We start from the raw sequence: 22,322 nt of genomic DNA on the forward strand, positions 1-22,322 counted from the left end.
TCCTTCAATGCATAGTGAAATTCTCATGTGTGGAACAGGAAAGAGGGAACAAAAATAAATTCGTGGTCTGGTGTTCACGTGCAGAATTAGTAAATTGCGTAAAACATTATTCTGCTTGGTCCTTAGATTTTGATGATAAATGTGAAGCCAATCTAGAATGCATCCTGTATCCAGGAAAGTCACACCACAGATGCACAAATTATTTTGTTTATTATCTATTTGAACCTATTTTCTTCTTTTTTCCTCTCTCTTTTCCTCCAAAACAAAACTATAAATGCAATTTAAGTATAAAGGATCAACTATTATGCACATACAAAAAGGAGCAGTTAGATTACAGAGGGAAGGACTTGGGAAGGGAAAAGTTTGAATTTCCAAAACAGTTACCTGTGAAGCCTTGCACTTAACAATTCCCTGGGATTGGATCTTGACTGATGCCTTATGTCTGGAATTCAAGTGTCATTTCCAGTGGGATGGGTATTTATTCCAGTAGGATGAGTGGCTCTTTATGCAGCATAAAGTTCCTGTTGTATGCATATGTCCATCTCTGGAATTTTGGATTTACTTGAATAAGCCTTGAATAAGGATGCCTTGTAGAGTTACCTTTTCTATTTTACAGCACTAATTCCTTGTTTTCTTTTCCCTTACAGCTAGAACATATTCAGAAACACATATGGTATATGTAAGTAACTTTAAAAAAAATTTTTTTTGCATACATTCATTGTTGATTCTGGTATTTTAGTGGTCTGTGAAGAGACCACTAGAAGAGTGAGACTGGATTTTGAAAGCAGGTTTCATATACATGAGAAGACGAGGCAGAGAACAGAAAGACATCTAATTTTTAATTTTTCTACCCTTTGCTATTCATATAATTGCATTTATATGTACCGACCCAGGAGCTTTTTTGGTACAATGACTAACAACTGTTTGAAATAAGACATTCAGTCCAACACTTGCTGTGTTAAAGAGATACCTGCAGGTGATCAGCAAAAAAATATCCAGCTAGCAACCATATTTAGTTTGCTATCCAAGTGCTACAGGCAATCCCTTGTAATACCTTCTTGACAAGAAAGCTTTCATTTGTTCCTTCTTGGCATCTTGGCTTTTCTCTGAAATAGAAACAAAAATGATGATATTGATAAGCACCTGTGAGCAAGAGCTTCTCTGTCTCATGATCCCCACTCCTTTTTCATAGCAAGATAAGAGGCTGTTTCTGGCCTTGTAACCTATTGATGTGAGAGTACTTCTGTGACTTGATTAAAAACAGCAGTCCTGACAGTGAAACAGGAGAACTGTGAGAAAAGTACATACTTGTCTGGTGGTTTGGGTGTAAAGAAGATTGATGGCTTTTAAAAGTGACTTTGCTCTTTGTGTAGCCTTAGTAGTATTTCAAGAAGCCTAAGTAAATAAACTTTTTATAACATGATATCTTAATCAAATTAAGGAGAATACTTCACATAATAAACAAGGACATTATGCTTGGATAAATTTCTCAGAGTCAGCATTTCCCACGTGGGTGATAAGGAAAGTCCTACCTTCATAATCCTGTCATTACTCTTGAGAAGTACTTGAGGATGATATGAACTGATATATAAGCCTGTCACCATGATAAAAAAAAAACCACTTTCTCTGTATTTGTTTTCTTTTTTCTAATTCTGTCTTATGGGCCATGTTCACCTCTGGATTTATATGACTTCAGTAGGACCTGAGGGGGTTCAACATTTTGTTGAATAGCTAAGAAAAGAATTGGAAGTAAGAGAAAACTTAGTTTATTTGAAATAATGGCAGCACTCTGCCCATGATTTTTCCATGCTCTCTTCAGTTACCAGACATGGCACTTTTTTAAACCAAAAAAATACTGGAGGTTTCCTACACATAGTTTTTTGGGGTTTTTTTAACTCTCATGGCTAAATGTAGAACAAATGAAGTGGGGAAATCTCTAATTGTAATCTCTGAAATCCCTGTTATAAGGTCTTGCTAGCAATTGCAGAAGTAAATGCTGTTTACATCAGATTGGACAGATAATTCCCCTCTGTTTCTTCATTGAGTGAAATCAGCTGACACTCTCTGGGCTTTTATCAGAACTGGAATAGGAAATAAAATGAAAAGTCATGTTTTTACCCTCCTCAAGATTTTTGCCTGGAACTTTTCACTTGTTGAAGGACTGTTGTCCCAGGCTTACATATGCAGTTGTGCAGAAGTCATTTCATAACTTTAGTCTATATTTAGAATTAGAAGATTTTTTCCTTTAGAAACATAAACATTTGAATGCTTTCATGTACTTCTCAGTGAAGGTCAGACTCTGTGATGATTGACACAGTAAACTGTATCTGAGGCTGTTTTCAGAAGTAGAAACTGAGTTTTGCAAAAGCAAGTCTCCTCTAGACTCCCGGGGTAGTCAGTGCAGAAAGGCTCGTCCAGATGTCTCTTCAGATTGCCTAAAAAGAAGTTTCTGCCCAAAATAGCTTTTTTAATGAGTCTCTCATTTTCTCTGTACTGGCCATGGATTGACCTCAGGAGGTTAACATCCTGTGGCTAATTTTAGTCAGTGAATAACCTTGCTGCCTCCAAAACTGAACTGCTTTCATCTGGTAATGTTTCACAACCTCTTTGCATTTATTTTGCCTGGAAATACTTACGCTGACAGAGAAGAAGGGGTTGTAGTGTTTTATCCTATGGCTCTTTTGCTCACCTCTTAATTTTTTTTTTTTTATTTTATCTACTATTCTATTAAAATCTTCATCCTTTGTCATATATAGATTACTGACCTGAAAGTTGTTCTCTGAACATCAAAGCGGTTTCACTTAATTCTTCAAACAAATATTGAAGCTACTGTAAAACTGAAGAAAAGATTTAATTGTAGATTTAAGGCAGGCAGAGAAAGAGGTCTTGAAAGTTGAAATCATGATTCACAAACCTAAAAAAGGAAGAAAGAAACCTAAGTGAAACCTTCCGTCAGCAACCTCCAGTTCTTGCTCTCCCATCCAAATTAATTCAATGAGGTTTCTCAAGCCTTTTTAATTGAAATAATTTATTTTTACCTCAAATGCAGGTTATCATAAACCAGAAAATAAACAGCAGTTATTTTCACATTTTTAATAAAGTAAGAGGGCAAATAAAATTACCTATTATGGTAAATATGCACTCCTGTAACACTGAGTTATTGCCTTAATTGTGAAGGTACCAACTTACTAAAATAAGAAAAAGAACAAATGTACTGGTTCTGCTTTGCTTTATACTGATGCAAATAGGCATCTCAGCAAGATTCATGAGAGAATTTCATGGAGAGACTGAAAAAGTCCACCCTGATCAGGAATCACAGCCATTGTATCCACCAATCCTCACAAAAGAGGGAGGGTTTTAAAGCAGCAATTACATTCATGTGGACCTTTAAAAAAATATATGTGATTTGCAGTAGTCACTGTGTGACATTGTTTGATGTCTGTGTGGGCTGCAATGCAACAAATTTGTCAGTCTGCTAGACTGAGAATGGAACAGGCATTGCAGTCGTGCCAATCACAGCCCAGACCTGGTGATTTTCGTTTCCTGAAGCTCTGAATTGCACTGCCAAATGACAAGACACCTCTTTGCAGATTTTACTTGTACCTGATGAGGAGGTGTGAAAATTCCTGACTGTGTCTGAGGCTGACCAGGTACAGGGCATACGGACATGCCACCCTGGAGTGCAGGGAGGATGGCAAGCTGTTCTCTACAAATGATTCCTGTTCTGATTGATGCTAAAGAAAATTGTAGATTCTATTCAGACAAGGGCAGCTAGTAGGAAACCCAGGTTTCCTGGAAATTTTCAAAGACAATAATTCTTTTTAATCTCTTTTAATTACCTTAAGATCATCTGCTTGTAACACGAATGATAAATTAAGTCAATACTTTTCAGAAGTGAACTGTAGATCATTAAAAAGCAAAAACACTCAGCTGCTGTTCAAAGGTCTATCCTGCAAGAATTTATCTTAATGACAAGGTCATCACTGGATTTAATAGTACAAGGTTATGAACTAATCTATGCTTATTACCTTCTGAGAGCTAGATCTTGATCCTAAGAGGTAGCACTAGTGACCTCTTAGAAGGAGTAAGATGTTTCTTTAGTTGAACAAGGATTTTTGAGTTTAGCCCTTAGATTCAGGACCATGGTGGCATTGCAGAAGATACAGGTGCTTCTGCGAGACTCAAAAGGGGCATCAGAAGCTGTGTTTAGTGGTTTGACACACAAGAACAAATCCCAAGGAGCAGATTCTATGTCCTCTGTGTTTACTTACAGTGCCCTAAATTGAGTAAAACTGAACAGGGTGTGTATTAGTGCTCCTTTTAAGAGAAGTGGGATCTGACCCATGTTGTCATGACCCATGTAATGAACACCAGAGTCTGACTCCATGACATCCAGGTAGGGCTGAGCACATTTTCACTGCTCCAAAAGAAGATAAAATGAACATTTGTGGGGAGTCTTTTTGCAAGTGATGTCCCACAAACAGAGTAGATGCCTCACAACTGCATTTCAACTTGCTTAAAAATAAATTGCAAGTAGCACTCAGCAATCTCCCGTGATTGTCTCAGCATGTGACTGTCCTATTCTGGATACATTGACTTAGTATTACCTTCTTACCTTGGAGGAGATAATCTGCATTGGCTCTTTTTAAGGTGTATTGTCTCTCTTTTTAGTACGCTACCTGAGACCTTGGGCTCATGTATATGAGCCTACTAGAGTTGATTTCTAACTTACACAAGAAAAACTAAGCACATTTGGATTGGAATTCCTTTTTCTGTGTAGATACTTGGATAGCTTACATGGAGTCAGAAACATTTTATACTGTGCAAGCAAATTCACAAGTTGTAGCCGCCTTATTTCTTCCAGCATGAAAAGGAGGGGTCTCTAGTCCAAACACAGCCCTATAAACAGCAAATGCAGTTGAAATATTCCTGATTCCTGTTGCCCATGCTGGGAACCTGGACCCAACAGTCACACATTTGCACCACATAAAGGAAAGGGAGGACCCCACTCACAGAGCAAGGAAACTTCAACATCGCAGAAAGCCACCATTGAGAAATAGCAGAGGTTCAGAGTAGACAATTTCTCCAACCAAAACACCAACACCACCACCAAACCCACCTCTTTGAGTGGATAGGGTTTACATGAATTGCTCACTGCCTACCGAAATAAAATCAAAGGATATTCAGGATGTCTGCAATACATATCGCTAATCAGTTAGAAATACCCTGACACCTTGACCTGTTTCTTGTAGTCAGGACCTTTAATTGCAATGAATAATCAATATTTCCTGAGCCTAGTGAATGGGATGAGATAATTGTGCAGAAAGCCTGTATTAACTACATTTGAAAGAGTAGTATGTTCTATTGCTAATGGTTTGTTCTGAGGTCTGCCACTGACCTCGGGCATCGCAGTTGGGTCAAAATTTTCAAATTGGCATGTCTTAAGAGAAGCAGAGATTGTCATGTTTGGGTGTGTAATTAAGCAGCCTGGTTTTCCCCCAAAACCCTTTAAAGTGTGTCAAATGGGAGCCTGAGCACTGAGTTCTCTTAATCACATTGGAAGTGTTAACGAAAGAAACTGCTGCAGTGCTGGTTGTAATCAGAATTGGTGAAAAAGAGTGATGGTTTGTTCAGAGCTTCTTCTTTGAAAGGGAATCGTTCAGCTTGCACTTTTCAGCCTCATAGTCTGAGGTCTGGCCAGCTGATGAGACAACATCTCTAAAAACATGTGGTGTTTTATAAATGTTTGGCATTAGGATGCCAAACAGCTGCTTCTATTAGAAGGGCACTGGTAAATGAAGTTCCTATTGCCTTGCTGACTGAACACAGACATTTCTCACTAAAGACCCAAATCCACAACCTGCTGGTCAGTCTTAGTGTTCATTACAGTTTCTTATGAGAATAATATCTGTCTGGTTGGAAGCTCTGGTCTCTCAGTGGGAATTTAGCAAGTTGTTTCCATCTGTTGCTGCAGGCTGCGTTTCAGAGTATGGGTTCATTTGTGACTCATTTGTGACTCATTGTGACTTTTCTCTCCTTTCCCTCCCCCTTTCTCTCTCTCTTCTTCTTTCCTCTGCAGAGGGGGTAAGAATGAGCCAGAACCAGAGCAACCAATCCCTCGAAAGGTGCAGATTCGTTCTCTGCCTTCCTTGGAGGATATTGATCCAGACGTGTTAGACAGCATGCACTCATTAGGCTGCTTCCGTGACCGAAATAAACTCTTACAGGACTTGTTGTCGGAAGAGTAAGCACTTGCTCAGTCTTCATATCAGTTGGGTGTCCAGGGGCTGGGATGCTTATGAACCTGGGGAGAGGTACAGAGCACTTTAACTGACCTCTCTTTCTCTGAGTTACTGGTAAGAACTTCTCACCCTCTGGCTGCTCATTTGCTGGTGAGGTGTTAGGATCAAGCACTGAGCCTTTCTTACTCCATGGGTCAGAAGCTCATAGCCTGACCAGCAATGGAGCCACTGTGCTATTTCTTCCCTAGCTGCCAGGCCAGGTCACTTCATTAAAACATGAGCTGCGCAGTCTACATGGGGAGGTAACATTGCTGATGTTTGTGTCGGATATACATTTGTTGCCAAATTTTTATTTATTTCAAACCTATGCCTTAGAGTTGGTGTATCTCCTGAGGTGTTAAGAGGGACAGAAAGAGCACTTAGAGGCTCAGGAGACCTGTCTGGCTGCCACTCTTGGTTTGGACTTCCTGGGGCACATAACATTGACTGTCTATGCCTCTGTTCTGTGTGTGGGACATGGGAATCTTATTTTCTTTCCTCACTAGCTGCTTATTGGAGACAGCAAGGATCTCAAAAGCTTTGTGGATTGTGTATCTAGCTGTCATGTACATGACCACTTCCAACTCATTTAGAATAACTGTGACATTTTATTTGATGAGAAAGTTTTATGTACATGTGGACCTTTTTTCCTTTTCAAATGTAAATGTGTGGTTTTTTCTTCTTCTTCTTTTTTTCAGAGAAAATCAAGAAAAAATGATTTATTTTCTTCTGCTTGACCGGAAGGAGAGGTATCCTAGTCATGAAGATGAGGATCTTCCCCCTAGAAATGAAATAGGTACTGGAGATATGACCTCAGTCACCATGAACCTGTCTGAACTAGTTCCTCTTCACTTTTTTTTTTAATAAATTCTGATTTTATTTTAATTTAAACCCAAACCCTAGCATTGATGTTTCCTTACCAGTGAAATGGTATATGCAGCACTGGTGAGAATCCTCAGCCTGGGGCAGGCAGAAGGCTTAAACTAGAAGGCTTCATCTTTCAAGATATGTCTGTCTCACAGTGCAGAAACAATCCAAGTAGGTCTTGAATGGGATCTTAAAAAATGTGCTGTGAACCCACAGGCTGTCTCTATGCAGGCAGATGAGGTTTAGCAGTATAATTTAGTGGCAGAATTTTCTAATTACAAGTCTCCTTGCAGTGTTGCAGAAAGTCTGCTCATGGACTTCAGTTACTAAGAAGCTATGTAGCTGCATCCCTCTGCAGTTATATATGTACACATTCTCTTCTCTGTAACTGAATACATGCACTGCTGAAAGAATGAATCATATAACTTAGCTGTTTTATAGTACATAAATCAAACTCCCATGTTTTTAGACTTAGAAAGATTTTAACAATAAGATCATATATCTTACAAAGCTCTTGTGATACCACTTTATTTCTATTTATTCACTGGTTTTTTAGGGTGCTTCTGATCACCACTAATCCAGACAACAGGAAAACTGCTCCCCAAGGAGCTAACTATATAAGTGACTCTTGACGTGCAGACAAGTTTAATAAAGGATTAGTCACTTCTAGCAATGATCTGAAACAGAATTTTGCATAGATGTGTGGAGAATTTCAGGTATTGTATTTCCGCACTTTGAAGACTAGAAGCAAAGTGCCCTTTATTTTCACTGGAAAGCCTGGAATCTCACAGGCTTTCAGGGCGGTGCTATACTGCACTGCATTTGTTAATGCTTCTTTGAATTATTAACCTATCCAAGTTCCAGGCTCCAGGCCCTATAATTTTGCAGGAAAATCTCTTCTACGGGGGAAGAGATGAAAATTCTTAGTTAACACAGCAATTTTTAAACTCCTACCTGGATGGAGCTACAGAGAACATGTTAGCAGGGATCCTGATGAAGATGTGCCAGCTGCAGGTCCTGTGGTCAAAAGCCCCTTGCTCGGTGCAGTTTGTCATCTAGCACTCTGCTAATCAGGTTTTGACTCAAACAGATTATCCTGCCATGTAGGGACAGCATTATCTTGTTTTAGAAATGCTTTTGTCGTAAGAAAAGAAACAAGGTGACTCTAGAATCTTCAAACCCAGCATGTAAGTGAATATGTAGCGATGACCTAAATGCATTGTGTATCTCTTCCACATGCCAAAGTATTTTCATGGTTTGAACTGAAATATTATGGTCTACTCTTGTATTTTTTGCACAAGGAGTGAAAATGTTTCCTAATGGGGAAACACTGACTGTATCTCTGTGCCTCACCCACACATTTGAGCATTATTCTTTGAGTGAGTGTATGTTGTATTTCTTCTTCCACAGCGGGTTTCCACGTCCTCTGTTCCCAGCGGTATCTCTGAGAACACGAGGCAAGGTTTAATTAGGAGCAGTCCTGTGTCTGATGAATATCTCATCATTAGCCATTAGCAATGGTCTTGCACAAACAAATAAAAGCAGAGAAGTATCAGTTTAATAATAGCAGCTTGAAGAAACCATGTTCATGAGACTTGTGCATTGTCTGAGCTCTTGCCAAAAAAAAAAAAAAAAAAAGCTTCTTGAGAGTATTTTATTTTTTCCTCTTTGTTGGCATATTAAGTCTCAGAAAGGATGGGTGCAGGTAAAAATATGGCCAGCTACAGCTTGCCCTTTCTTCTGGTGTCCCTTTGTCTGATTCAGCTGTATGAAGTTTCTTCCAAGGGCCAAGGAAGGGCTACTTCCAACATTTTTCACATGCAGCTCCATTTTCTTTACTTGAAAACATGGGAATGAGAAACTTCTCAGTAAAAAGAATGAATATCAACTAATGTCTCCATGAGAAAAAGGATTTTGTGGGGTAAAGTTTCTTAATAAACCAGAGAACAAAAGGTTGGGCCAGAACAGACATAGAAGAGATGCCTCATCCAAACAGAAGGTGAACCTTTATTTCCCACCTTCTGTGAGAAGGCAGATTTATAATTGGATCACTACCCTATGTAATTCTATCTTCGTATGTAAAAATCCTTAGGAATGGCTTTGTTTTTCTGATATGAAATAAAAGGAAAATGCATCCTTACTACTGTCACTGGGCTATTTTTTCACCATGTCCAGAGAGTCAAAGAAGAGAAGGGCAAATACTGGAGATTTTCCTATTTTTAATTCCTGGGCTTATGCAAAATCTTCTACAGCTTTTGTATGACATCACTTTAGTGATTTTGGCAGGAAGGGTGTGTATATAACTAATTCTTTAGTATCTTTAGACTTGACAGTGATAGTGCCCTGTCATTTCTTAATCAGACCTTTCTAAAAAGTATGTACAATACTTGATACTCTTGGCCATGTAAAGTGTAGGATTGTAGCCAATTTTAAATAGGCATCAAATACCTTTATTAGAAGCTCAACCACATTAATACAAGCTTTGGATGTATTTTCCATCCAACTTTTATGAATTGCTGTTCCTGAATTAATAGGTGTGTTTCACCACCTGCTCTTTTTGCTTATTGTATGTCTTTGATAACTTAAAATATAGATTAGAAATCAGTATCTTAAGCAGCATGGGCTGATACAAAAGAATTATTTAGCTTATTAACAATATCCTGCTCCTCCTCAATTTTCTGTTGATTCCCTCATGGCCTCTCAGGTTTTCTCTTTCTGATAGCTGTACAAAAGACTGTCATTCAAGTTTTTAGCTAGTTCCTCTTCAAATTTCTTCTTTGCTGTGTTTTAAAGTCTAGCTTTTAGGAAAATGGCATGCCACTTTTGTAAATGTCACATGGCTGAGTTTCCATTTCTGTTTTGAACATTCATGGATCAAATTGACTTTTAAAATATCTGTTTGTGAAATATTTTTCTTGTCTTTCTCTTTATTGTTTAACTTCTCTTGTTTGAGCTTATTCATCACCATTCTTTTGACATTTGATGCTTTCTTCATCTTCCTTCTTCCTTTCTTTTAAACTTCACTATTTTACTTTCCTTTTTTATGTCTGATATCCTGCTACAAAACTTGTATCCATTTTGTATTATATATACACTCTGAACATCTTGTTATGTGTGTTACTATGCTGTGGATACACTCCTGAAACACCAGTAGTTCTGTAGCATGAATTTTTTTCTCATATTTTGAACTTGCTTGAAGAAAGAGGAGTTTGAAAAATCTAAACCTTGTCCCGGCTTACTTTTGACCACTTAACATGTATGCAGCTGAAGTCACACAGTATGAACGTTTTGTTTGGTTTACCTCCCTTTGTTTTTCTGTCAGCTTTATGCACTCCTTTTTTTCTTATCAGGAGGTCATTGCGTATACCATTTTCTACTATCTTTTTATTGCTGGATAGAGTTTGAAATACAGATGCACTTTTTATCTAAGTAATTTTTAAGAGGAATATTATTACTGCTAACACAAAGAATACTTGGGTTATACTGTAATGGGGTCAGTTGTTATCACTAATCCATTTGCATTGAACCATCTTAGCTTATGTTCATTGTTTCAAGGATAAGCTCTGCCTCAAAGAGATCTTGTTCTAAAAAAACATGATGTCAGAAAGAGAGAAGAAACGAGTGCATGTTGGGTGTCAGGAGGGCGGAATAATAAAGAGCAGGCAGTAGAGGTAGAACTGTCAAGTGTGGTATTTCTGGTTTTGCATAGGAATCCTGGCAGAAGAAGAAGCCTTAAGAACTGGGCACTGTGAGCTTCTTTCTAACAGCAGGGGTGAAGGATGCCTTCTTTTACAAGTGGCCACTCTTCACTAAAATTAAAAACATGTCTATAAATAGAGGCAGGGAACTGAAACAGCCCAACCAAAGGAAAGAAAATCCATCTGTATTTTTTTCTGCCTTTCTCCTTTATAATGTTTTGATGCCATGTATGGTGTTAGCTATAAGACATCTCAGCAGGTCTGTATTTGGTTCCGTGCTTCACCATGAAGGTGTGGATGATTTGGCAAGTCACCTTCTGCAATGCATTTTGGTATCTAAAGACTCTTTTCAGAACAATTTAAGTGCTCCTCAGAACCTCAGTAAATGTTTGTCAGCATCTTTAGGAATGAATTGCCTTTAAATATCTCTTATATATATTTATATATCTTTTATATATATTTAAATATCTCTTATACATCACTTTTCACTCTGCAAAGCTAAAGTAGCACTTTGATACCTCATAGAATTGTTACACAATAAAACGTGTCTAGCATTTAATTTACTATGGTAGTAAAAGCTTTATGTTGTGGCTCTCATTGAAAGATTTGTCTCAGGTAGACAAGCATGTTTAATTTGTAATGCTTCTGAAGGAGGAAAAATATAATTCAGCAGGAAAAACCTGCAATCTAATTTAAAGATGCAAAAAAAGGATATTCTTTCAGAGCAGAATGCTATTCTGAATTTAGAGTGTACTCCTGTCTCTGTGTCACATTTAATCTGGCTGGCAGGGATGTGGAAGGCAAGCTCTAGCAACCTGAGAACATACACAGGATCCCTAGATGGCTAATGCTCTGCCTAACAGCTTGTGCTATAGCCCATGCTGTCACCTTGTATCATCCTGTTATTACTGTTATCAGCTTTGCAAGCTAATTTCTGCAAGCTGTGGTATAGTTGTACCTCTATTTTGCAGTGCTCATAATGCCTTCAGGGCAGTGGCAAGGCTCCTTCTCTCTGCAGGTGTATTGCAAGCTACGTCTTAATGCTTGCAAATTTGGAACAAGGGAGAGGCTCCAAATGTCCACCTCTATCATGAAGAGATCTGTTTTTGTAGGCGGGGTGTGAGAGTGAAATTGTTGAGAGAGGATTTAACCAACCTGTGTGAGGTAAGTCCCAACTGAATTGAGCTGACAGCGTTTTCTTTCTGGTCAGATCCCCCCAGGAAGCGTGTGGACTCCCCAATGCTGAACAGGCATGGGAAGCGGCGGCCGGAGAGGAAGTCCATGGAGGTTCTCAGTGTGACAGATGGCGGATCCCCAGTTCCTGCTCGCAGAGCTATTGAAATGGCACAGCATGGACAGAGGTAGGGTCTATGCTTCACCCAGGATCCCTGCCTGCCTGGGTCTGCTCCCCCCTTTTGTGTTACACATACAAAGGAGCTGTGGGGCTTTTCTGTTCGCACCAGCACTCATTACACCTTCCAGTCACATCTGCAACATGATCTGGCAGCCAGCAGTGCTTGTGCACACAGGGCCAGAAGTCCTGCCAGGGGCTTAATGGTTCTGTTTGCTTGCAGCTATTCCTCAGGAAGCCACCACGTCCTCTGGGCAAGACTCATCTCACCTCTTTTTAATTGTTGAGGACATGAGCATGCAGACATGAGCTTGCAATACAGGCTGACTGGGCAATGGGGACACATAAGGGCTTTGGGAGGTCTCAGACACATGTGTCCTGTCAAACAGGATAAATTACCTTCTGCTTGTTCTTCTCCAGGACCTACAACAGGAATCTAGGTGACTATCTGGGATTAGGTTCCTAGTTTTTGGGTGCCTGAAGTTAAATGAACACCATGCTCCATGTCATCAAAACAACTTGAATCTGAAAAGCTCTGTCCAGGCATCTTGTAGATGCCTCCAAAATGTGCTGTCAGAGCCAGCATGCGTCTGAAATGGCACATAAATCACCACATGCTTGTAAAGCAATAGAATATGTATAATTTGCCTCTTTTCTGTCAAAGAAAGTGTCGGTCTTGTGGAGAAACAGCAGAGGAAAATGGTGTCTCCTCAAGGCAGGTTCTGGAAGAGTAAATGAACTGTGGAAATTCACTTATGTGAACCATGGAAGTTGCTTCCTCAGTCCCTATGACCAGCCCAAGGGAAGCACATGCACTTGGTTTCACACTTGCATTAATCAATCAATAGAAAAGAACACTTCCCATATATGAGTAATGATGATAATGATGCTACTGTAACTTCTGTTTCAGTTTTGGCATCATTTTTTATTTGTTCAGCTCTTAAGATCTGTTAAAAATAAAAAAATAATAATAAAAAAAAAAGCCTGCTGTGCCCAGAAGCTCCCTTTGCTGACTGAGGACTGGGAGAAGAACATGAAATAATTTCACTGATATTCCAGAGGCCCCTAGAATTGCTGGAAACTTTTCTGGCAATTGTTACAGTTCTATCTGCAGTGAAGAGAGAGTGGTGGTTTCCAGAATCTGCTAGGACTTATTTCAGACTGGATATGTGACCTTGAGACTGCTATGAAGACTTCTTGACATACTGTAGGTTGGAAACCTTACTCAAATATGTGATTTGGTGCGAGGTGTGGATGAAGGAAGTGTTCAGGACAGGATGTGCTCAGTGTTCCTAACAGGCCTCAAAGGAGTAAGGATGAGCACAGCACTGACTCCTTGTTCCACCTGCAGTGTTTACTCTGCTGCTGGGAGATGCGTGGGACATGAGGCTCCCAGAGCCAGGCAGAGGCAAATCACTTCTCTCCACCCCAAGGCTCCTTCACAGGGAGTGTCCAACTGAACAGAGCAATCAGGAGGCATTAAATTGACCACAGCATTTTCTGAGAGCTGAAACCTTTTCTTCCAGCTCTGAACTTTGAATTTGGGTTCAGAAGCCTGAAGAGGCAAAACTGTGTCTTGCTATCCGAAGAATTTCTTTTGCTTTTAAATGTCTCACTCGATTCTGCACACAGGAAGCAGTTGAAGTCAAAAGGTCAGGGATAAGTTCAGAGCAGAGATATATCCAGGCTGCATATCAGTAAAGAAGGGCTTTGGCTTAAGGAGGAAGCAAAACCTGCAGGCACAAAAGAGATATGGGGCAATGCATACCACAAGTCAGGAACGGACATAAAAGTGTGATTAAGGGTGGAGAAAGGGATGTAATAACACCATGATTGATGATGATGGGCATGGTAGTGCTTGTTTTCGAAGGGGTTAAAAGGGAAGATGTTATTTTACTCCACGTGTGAGCTTCCATAATTCATCCCATCCACATCCAGAGATGACAAGGGCACATTTTGTGTTGCTGGCAGCACAGTCGTTTATAACACGAACTAGCTTCATTAACAAACCCCACTGCATGGGGGGTGTCTGGGGACGATGCATTGCTGATGGGGCACCATCTGTCAGAACACTCAGTAACAAAGTGACAAGTGCCTTCCACCAAGAATGGGGATTTTTTAATGGCTAGTTGCATATGATATTCCATGAATGACCCACTGACAGTAGAATTTACAGCACTAGGGTTTAGATGCCCAAGGGGGATGCTTTTATAAGAATTACTTTTTTTTTTATGTCAAGAGATGACTATTCAGTGCTTTTATCCTACAATAAAAGTAGGAAGATTGACCATGGAATCAGGTCTCTTGTTAAGACACAGATGACTTGTGTAAACATCTGGAGACGCAGTGCCATTGCTTCTTGCTTGAGCTGGCAAAGATACACTTCTAACCAGTGGGCAAAACACAACCAAGTGTCTTGTGATTTATTCCTACTGTCCTCTTTCCCAGTAGTAAACAGATGTTTGCTTGCATAACGAGGATTTATGTTACAACCTTGGGTTTACATATCTGTATCATGATCTGTGCTTTTGGTAACCATGTGAGAGCCCTACAAGTGTCTGGTCTTGGCTTGTTTAGGGCATATCTTTCCACTGAAATTTAAAACTTGGCAGCCTCCAGCCCTACAGGCTGAGAAAGTATTAAGTGAAAAACATAATCCTTCAGTGACTTGGTTTTGAATAATGAACAAGGAAAACACATAAAAAAGCTGCTTGTGGAGCTTACAGGCTCCTTGAAATGCTTGTGCTGACCTCTCCAGGTGTTCTCCAATGGATCTTTGTGAATGGCAAAGTTGGTATGCACAAACTCTAGCCCCTCTAAAACTGGTGACTAAGTTTTGTTAATTCTTGGGTTTCCCTGCTAGTTGTCAACTAAACCGGGTTCAATAGTTATATCTTAATTACTTCTGCTATTCTGGTATCCCTACCTCTCAGACTGTCTGATATTTCATTGAAATGTCAAAAGCAAAGAAGTAGGTTCTGAGCTTAGTTTAACATCAGCTAATTTGTCCCTTGTGCTAAAATCACACAGACTAGGAAGAATTCCATGGGAGCTAGAATCCAGCAGGGATATGGCAGAAATTTTCAGCAGCTTTCCTGTGAGAGTCCAAAAACCATTCTAAAATGGGCTGCATTAACTATTCATTTTCTTCTAGTTTTTGAAGTGGAGAGCTTGCATGAGAGATCAGCTGACATTAGGAAGCAGTGTTCTGTGAAACAGTGAAGCATATTACCAGTGAAATATATTACAGAGAGCTGCCCTTTTAGCAAAGCATAGGGAATTTCACTTCTAAGCTGCAGGGATTCAGACCCAAGATGAGAAAGGGCATTTCTCTATACACTGAGTATGGGGAAGAGAGTTGGGAGTTAAGTAGTAATGGACCCTACAAATTAGAATACAAAATGGATTACTGTTCCTCTAAGAGGCTCTATGGTTTGATTTTAACCTTTTCTGAGAGCATGCTTAGTGTTGAGGTCTTCTGGAAGAGTCGTGAGTAATGAATGCTTCGCAATTAATGCTTCAGGTGTGTTCTGTTTTCCCTGGACACTGTGACAAAGTAGATGGTACCTGGGTTTTAAATGGAATAAAGGAGAGCAGGGTTTGCAAGTATGCATGGGGGAAGTCATCTTAGACCTCAGAAGTCAGGGGAAGATAATGAACTTGAGCACTGTGTAGGCATAAGCCATGACTGTAAACAAAAGAAAGGTTTTTCAGAGCATTACTTAAAAAGGGGAGGACGGGTTGGGGGACTGGGTGTCCAGCATTGCTACAGGTGACTCTCTTTTGTAAAAATGTCCACACTAGTAACTGTGTTTTCTCGCTTTGTTCCTGCCATAGTAAAACAATGTTCAGTAAAAGCCTGGATATCTCTGAAGCCAATCCCAAATTCAACAAAGAAGAAAGGTATAAACACTGACAATATGTTCCTCTCCTCTACCTCACTGCTGAGACCTTAAAGATGCAGTACTTACCTCTCTGTGTGGGAACAGAGCTGTTCTCTCTTTCCTCTTTAGAGAGAAGAGGGTGGGATATTTACATCTCCATACTATGTATGTTTTTGTACAGTACCATTCATTTGAGGCTATCCCTAATGCAGCCTTGGACTGTACCAATGATTTCCCCACTAAAATTTCATCCTACTGCTATTTCTGGTTCAGTTCTGCCATGAGTAGAAGTTCTGCCCAGGGTAGAAGATGTATTTGCTTAAGACTTCTTTGGGAAGGCTTGGAATATAAAACACTAGGAAAGCCCAGAATGTTCCACTCTGAGCATTAGAAACAGCAGCACAACTGAGTGATTGACAACAGTGGTAGGAAACTTTGGAAATTTAGTCTGACAGACAAAATATTAAGGACCTCTGGTAAGAGACAAACTCTTTAAGACTACCCAGAGGACACAAGAGGAAAACGTGTTTGAAAACAGGGGTTTTGGAGGACGATGCTAATCTAGCAGTTCAAGTGACAGATGCTGAAGAACAACAGAAAGGGTAACTCCCAACTGTCAACAGAGGCACAATGGAAGACAGGTAGGCCACCACATTTACAGACTTTAAGTGGACTTATGTGGGTCCATGAACACAAAAAAAAATAAAGTTTTTTAGTGTACATGTTGTTTCTAAAATTTGGATCTTGGACGAAGAGAATTTTCTCTGTGTTGAAAACTGGTATCCCAAAGGATAACTCTTCATCAAAATATAATCCTTATACATTTTGGACAAACACTTAGCTTACCCAAAGGTTACAAGTGTGGCATATAATTCAAAAAGGGAGAAGCAATGGCTTCCTTAAAGGAACCAGTGGACTTCACAAACCATTCTTACTTCCATTTCCCCTTTTCATAGAAATATTTCTGTATAGAGATAAAGGTGGGCTTTAAGCCTCGGGAGATTTGCAGGATATGTGAGGCACTGTTTTGGCCTTTTGCAGTCTGAGACAGTCTTTTGTGGTCAGTATTTCAAGTCCTGAACCTGCTACAGTGAGGAACATCGTGCATCTGCAGGAGAGTTTGTGCCTCATGTGGTCTGTAAAGCACCCTCTCTAAAATGCCAAAATACCAACAAGCATTGGATTGGACCTAAGTTGTTAGCAACCTTGTAGTTCCACAGCCATGAAGAGGTAGTGGTTATACAGCCTTTAGTGGCTGGGCCTTCCTGGATTGTTAGCACAGACATGGAAATTCCTGTTCCTTTCTCTGATACTCCCTATATATAAGTTTTGTTCTTGAACATGTGTCACTTTTTGCATTAAAAGTTAGTCTAAGGTTACTCCAGAGATGAGTTTTTTCATAGTAATCAGGAATCAGGTCCAGTAAAAGAATGCAGAAATTTTATCTGTGACAGGAGAGGAGTCTTTCAGCAGATGTTCTGAGCACCATTCCTTTTTCCTCTGTCCTTCTCTGGCAGCTGCTACAACTGTGTTAGGAGCAGAAGAAATTACACTTCTGTATCTTCTGTGGGAATTTCTTAAATCCACATAGGCATTTTGTGTTCCCTCTCAAAGGTGGTATTTTTCAGACAACAGGAGGAGAAGGTTAGAGCACTGCATGAGGATCACCCACAGTCCTGCTTATTCAAGGACCAGGCTGAATTTTTGAGGACCACATTCACTGTGATCTTACCTCCCTCCCACTTCTAAGAGTTCAAATGAAGGCCCTCAGTGGTGGGAATGTGAGAGAACCTGGATTCTAGATCTGTGCACAACCACATGAAAAGAAAGGGTAGGCAGCAAAGAGGACCCCAGCAAAATGGGGTCACATAATCAGGGTGGCCATTAAATTTTTGTTCAGTGTTTAATTGTCCAATTTTATAATACCTTTTTTAAAGGAATACTGCATCTTTAAGGGTCCCTTCCCTCTAGATGCACATGGTTGTCTTAGTAGCTGAGGCCACTGTCCCTTTCTTTTTCTTTCTGACTTTCTTTCACCCCCTCTTTCAGTGCTTCTCTTCTTCTGTATCTGGGTTGCTGCAGCTCCGTAGTTCACTTGCTTCAGTATTATAGGGAATGCACATGTCTGCGCTTCTGGGTCTATTGTGTCCTGGGATTGTTCATTTTTTTTAAACCTCATTTCCCCTTTTCTTTACCCTATTGTCAGTTTGCTTTCCATTCTCTTTGTTAACCTCTTCAGCGCCTTCCCTGTTGGGAAAATGACTTGAAAGAAACATTATTGAACCTTCTTGCACCCATTCTATTTACATTTGATTATTCTGCATGTGTGAATATGGGTGTATTTTCTGTATAAATATAGACACAGGTTCCAGTATATGCAATGGGTGTCAATTTGCTCTTTTCAGTTATATCACTGTAGATAGATTGGTACAGGTGTGATTGAGGACAGCATTTGTTCCTAAATATATACATATATTTGTATATATATTTGTATATATATATATATATATATATGAATTAGATCTTACCCAAATTTGCACTCCACAGACTGAAATATAAATGGAGTGTCACTCAAACACATGAAAAAGAGCTTACTGTAATGCTTCTTTCCACTTCTCTATCAATGCATAGCACAACAGCTTTTTTGTCCTCTTCTGACTAAGTTTTCATTTTAACTGTTCTCAAAACTGCCTTGGTGGCTCAGCCCAGCACTTGCAATGTTGATGTAACTGGAGGCATGGCTAGTTGCACTGAACAGTAAACTCTGAAATCTACTGGGCATATATTAAATTTGGCATTTCTGTCTTGTAGCGAATGGATTTTCCTCACCCAGCCAGAGGTAGCTCTGGCAGCTTGGGAGCCTCTTATTGAAAATGAGAGAATGCGAGGGGGGAAAGTGACAGAGAGCAAAAAAAGCATTGCCTCCAACTTGAAAATAATTTGGCTTAATAACACCAAACTGGTTTTTTATTTCTAATCTAATCTTTGTTAATGTGAAAAGGTGGTGACATTTTCCTGAGTTTTCTTACCTGCACCCCTGAAAACTTAATAACCTGACAATTCCATTTCCATTTTGAATGCTTTGGTTAGTAGATAAAAATTAAGGATACTGATGTTTTCCATTGTCATTAGCCTTCAAAGTTAACGTGCCAGAGATTCAGTCTGCTTTTAGAACTGCTTTTTCAGACTCTTTTCAGCACAGCATTGATTTATTCTCCATTCACATTTGAAAGATTTCCTTTGCAACCTACAAGACCCAGAGACTGAATTTATTTTAAATGAAAAATGAGATCCTGGAGCACAAGATGGCATCCACAGAGATAAGTGCTGGGTTGCTGAGCTGGTACGTTCTAGCTGATCTGAATTCCTGACTATAAGACCATCATGACTAATAAGGCAGTATCAAAGCAGATTCACAGCTTGAGCTACAGTCTTGTACCCTGGGCTCCCAAGCTGGCTCAGAAATGCATGCTTTAATAACCAATATATTTCACAGTTCATTCGTACCAAAAAAAAAGTGCTTCTTACCAGGCTGGCTTGGGGGACAGAGGGACTGCGCTGAACAAACTGGGGACAAAAAGAACAGTTTCCTGGATAACAGTGTGATATAACTGTGCCTTATGTAAGAGGCAGAGAAGAAATGCAGCATGAAGTATGAACCCCATTGCTCTGCTGACTGCTTTAATTGGGATTTGGCTGGGATTTTTTTTTTTTTTTTTTGCAGCCTTAGTATGTGCCTCTCCATATTCCCCAGTACCAAAGTTGGATGTGTCTGCAATATGTGAGTGGGACAAAAGTTGTTTTCTGGTCAATGAAACTGTCCTCCTATTGTTCCTGATCTCTGGAAAGACTTAGGCACCGGTGGCAATGATTATGACCGTTCAGTTCTCCGAATAGTATTTCACTCTGCTTCTCCTACTCTTCTCTCTACCTGCCTCCACACCCCTCTCTCTTTTTTTCTCTCTCTCCCTCTCTCTTTATTTTCCCTTTCCAAGGATGGCGAGTGCTGATCCATTGGGGTAAGCTCTAGTTTTGGATTATTCCTGTTGCGGGACCTGTTGTAACTTTGTAGAGGAACTTTTCATTTGCAATTTCCAAATACAATACAGGTTGATACGCTTCAGTGACTGAGGCTTTACAGCAGGGAGAGAGAGAGAGAGAGAGAGAGACGTGGGAAGAAGCATTTTTGGTGCTTTTGTGTGTGTTTGTGTGCTTTTATGTTGGAGTCACACTCCATATAATTTACTTTTCGGTTCTTTTTTGTTCTCTTATTTGTCCCTCTATTTCAATGTCTGGGCACAGAAAGCTATCCTCAGACACTGTGCAGATACCAGACATTCTGAGAAAGAAACCCATTCTCTGTTTAGCACTTTTGTATCTGTTTGCTATTTTCCAGTTAATTTGGATCCTGATCCTAATTTATCCAGTTTTCTTCTTTTTCTTTTTTTTTTTTCTTAATGAAACTGAATCCCATCTGTGTTATTAAAAAAATGCTGGGTATTCCCTCTCTTTTTAGAATATATTTTCTTAAGAAGTGAACAGATGGCCCTAGAGACAGATATATCTTCAAAGCTCTGTATTTTCAATAAAGGCAGTATAGGTACAGCTAAGAATGCAACCATGCTTCAAATTGAAGTTCCATTTATAAATACTTAAGAGAAGGATAATATTATATTAATAAATTATTTAATAAAGCCATTGTAATAGATCATTACAGACTACAGTAAAAACTTCTTGAGAGGGTACATATTAAGAAAGTTAATTAGCACCAGTAACATTTATTTCTCATGTTTGCAGCATGCTTCAATATCTGTTAATTCTTTCTAAGCCATTTATAAATGGAACTTTAGTATAATTGGCCAATTAAGGAGGGTGGTGCTATTCAACATCTCCATCTGTATGGGCTGAAAAGAAGAAGAGGTGTGTTACCAACACCTGCACTTCTTCCTTTGCACTCTCTGTAAGGCTTCATCTTACAAGTGGTTGTTACCATGAGCAGACCTTCTGACTCAAGCATGAGTATTCCCAGTAAGAGTTGTCCCAGTGTTATTTGCATGGTTGGGAATGTAAAACAGTGGAACATCCAAGGTATTCTATACATATTCCCTGAATCAGGGGGTGAGGAAGCACAGTTTGTGCTTTGTCTTTCAGACACCCAAAAGTAAGAATGATGAAATTTAACACAGCCTGACTGCTCACCTCTTGCATGTTAGTTCAGGTCACTGTCAGGGGTCTCATACCCTGAAGTTCCAGTTTAGATTTTTTTGGCTTTGAGTGAGCAAGGAAAGAGGAGTATCAAATTCCACCCAATTCATGCTTGAAGCATGAAGAGGTTGGCTGGGTATTTTCTGGAATGACTTTCAAAACCACACATGGAATCAAACCAATTCAAAATTTCTAAGGCATTTCACCCAGGGACACAAGTCTGATGCATCACTGCACGCTGCATGCATGCTGCAGGCTCCCCTTTTAGGAAGCATGGCTCCAGCTTGACCAGCTAAGAGGCTGTATTCGGCATCCTGGTAAAAGCGTGCTATGAAAGCAAGTTCTGCTGGGACTGCAACAGGGTAACAAACTTGCCTTGGATTGTAAGAAAAAGTTCTAGAAGATGGTTATTCAAAGAAGAAACAAATGCCAAATCTGACCTAAATTAATGCTGTGAAGCCTTTTTGTTCTACTGGTGTGTCCTAGCAGGGGCACTGTTTAAAGCATTTGGGAACAGATCTGAGAGAAGGGCGATGGAGAGATGCTCTGTACGTGTGCTACATGTGCAGTGCAGTTACCAGGCCAGCTGCACTCTCCTGTCTCCTGTTTCTCTCTGTCTGCACCTCAGCAGTGTCAGGCTTCAGCCCTGCACCTCTCAGGAAATTCTGCATTCTCTGAAACCATCTGGAAACTGGATTCAAGCCCCTCAGTTTCAGAACACTGCTCTGACATGAACTAGGCCTTGCATGGCTTCCTCTTGACAGCAGCTGGCTAAAATGAGTACAAAATTACTTTAAAATTAAGGACCTTTCAACTTTGATACTTTGAATTATCAAATAGATTGAATAAGATATAAAATCATCACAGCTACAATCACATAAGGTGGACACTGAAATCATTGCACGCTGTCGGAACCCAGAATGATCTCAGTGTCCACCTTATGTTTAGAGTGCCCTCTGCATCTTCCCCCTCCTAAACCTTGGGTCTGCCTCCTTATGTTTTGGGGTTTTTGAATTCCTCCCTCCAGGCTTGTCAA

The 22,322-nt window shown here is 39.9% G+C and overlaps 1 protein-coding gene across 12 annotated transcripts in view; it reads left to right on the forward strand.

Annotated features, from left to right (window-relative positions):
- The window catches only part of BRSK2 (BR serine/threonine kinase 2), a 303,532-nt gene that overhangs the window by 240,509 nt on the left and 40,701 nt on the right, over window positions 1-22,322 (forward strand). For 7 of the 12 annotated variants that reach the window (XM_053946173.1, XM_053946174.1, XM_053946176.1 and 4 more), the window contains exons 9-14: window positions 648-679; window positions 6,080-6,244; window positions 6,980-7,077; window positions 12,057-12,207; window positions 16,035-16,100; window positions 20,077-20,100. In XM_053946173.1, coding sequence (XP_053802148.1) covers window positions 648-679; window positions 6,080-6,244; window positions 6,980-7,077; window positions 12,057-12,207; window positions 16,035-16,100; window positions 20,077-20,100 — 536 coding nt within the window. The remainder of the gene's footprint in view (window positions 1-647; window positions 680-6,079; window positions 6,245-6,979; window positions 7,078-12,056; window positions 12,208-16,034; window positions 16,101-20,076; window positions 20,101-22,322) is intronic. The other 5 variants (XM_053946180.1, XM_053946175.1, XM_053946181.1 and 2 more) reach the window with 2 other exon arrangements.

This window comes from Vidua chalybeata, chromosome 6 (genome assembly GCF_026979565.1).
Source record: "Vidua chalybeata isolate OUT-0048 chromosome 6, bVidCha1 merged haplotype, whole genome shotgun sequence".
Lineage (NCBI taxonomy): Eukaryota > Metazoa > Chordata > Aves > Passeriformes > Viduidae > Vidua > Vidua chalybeata.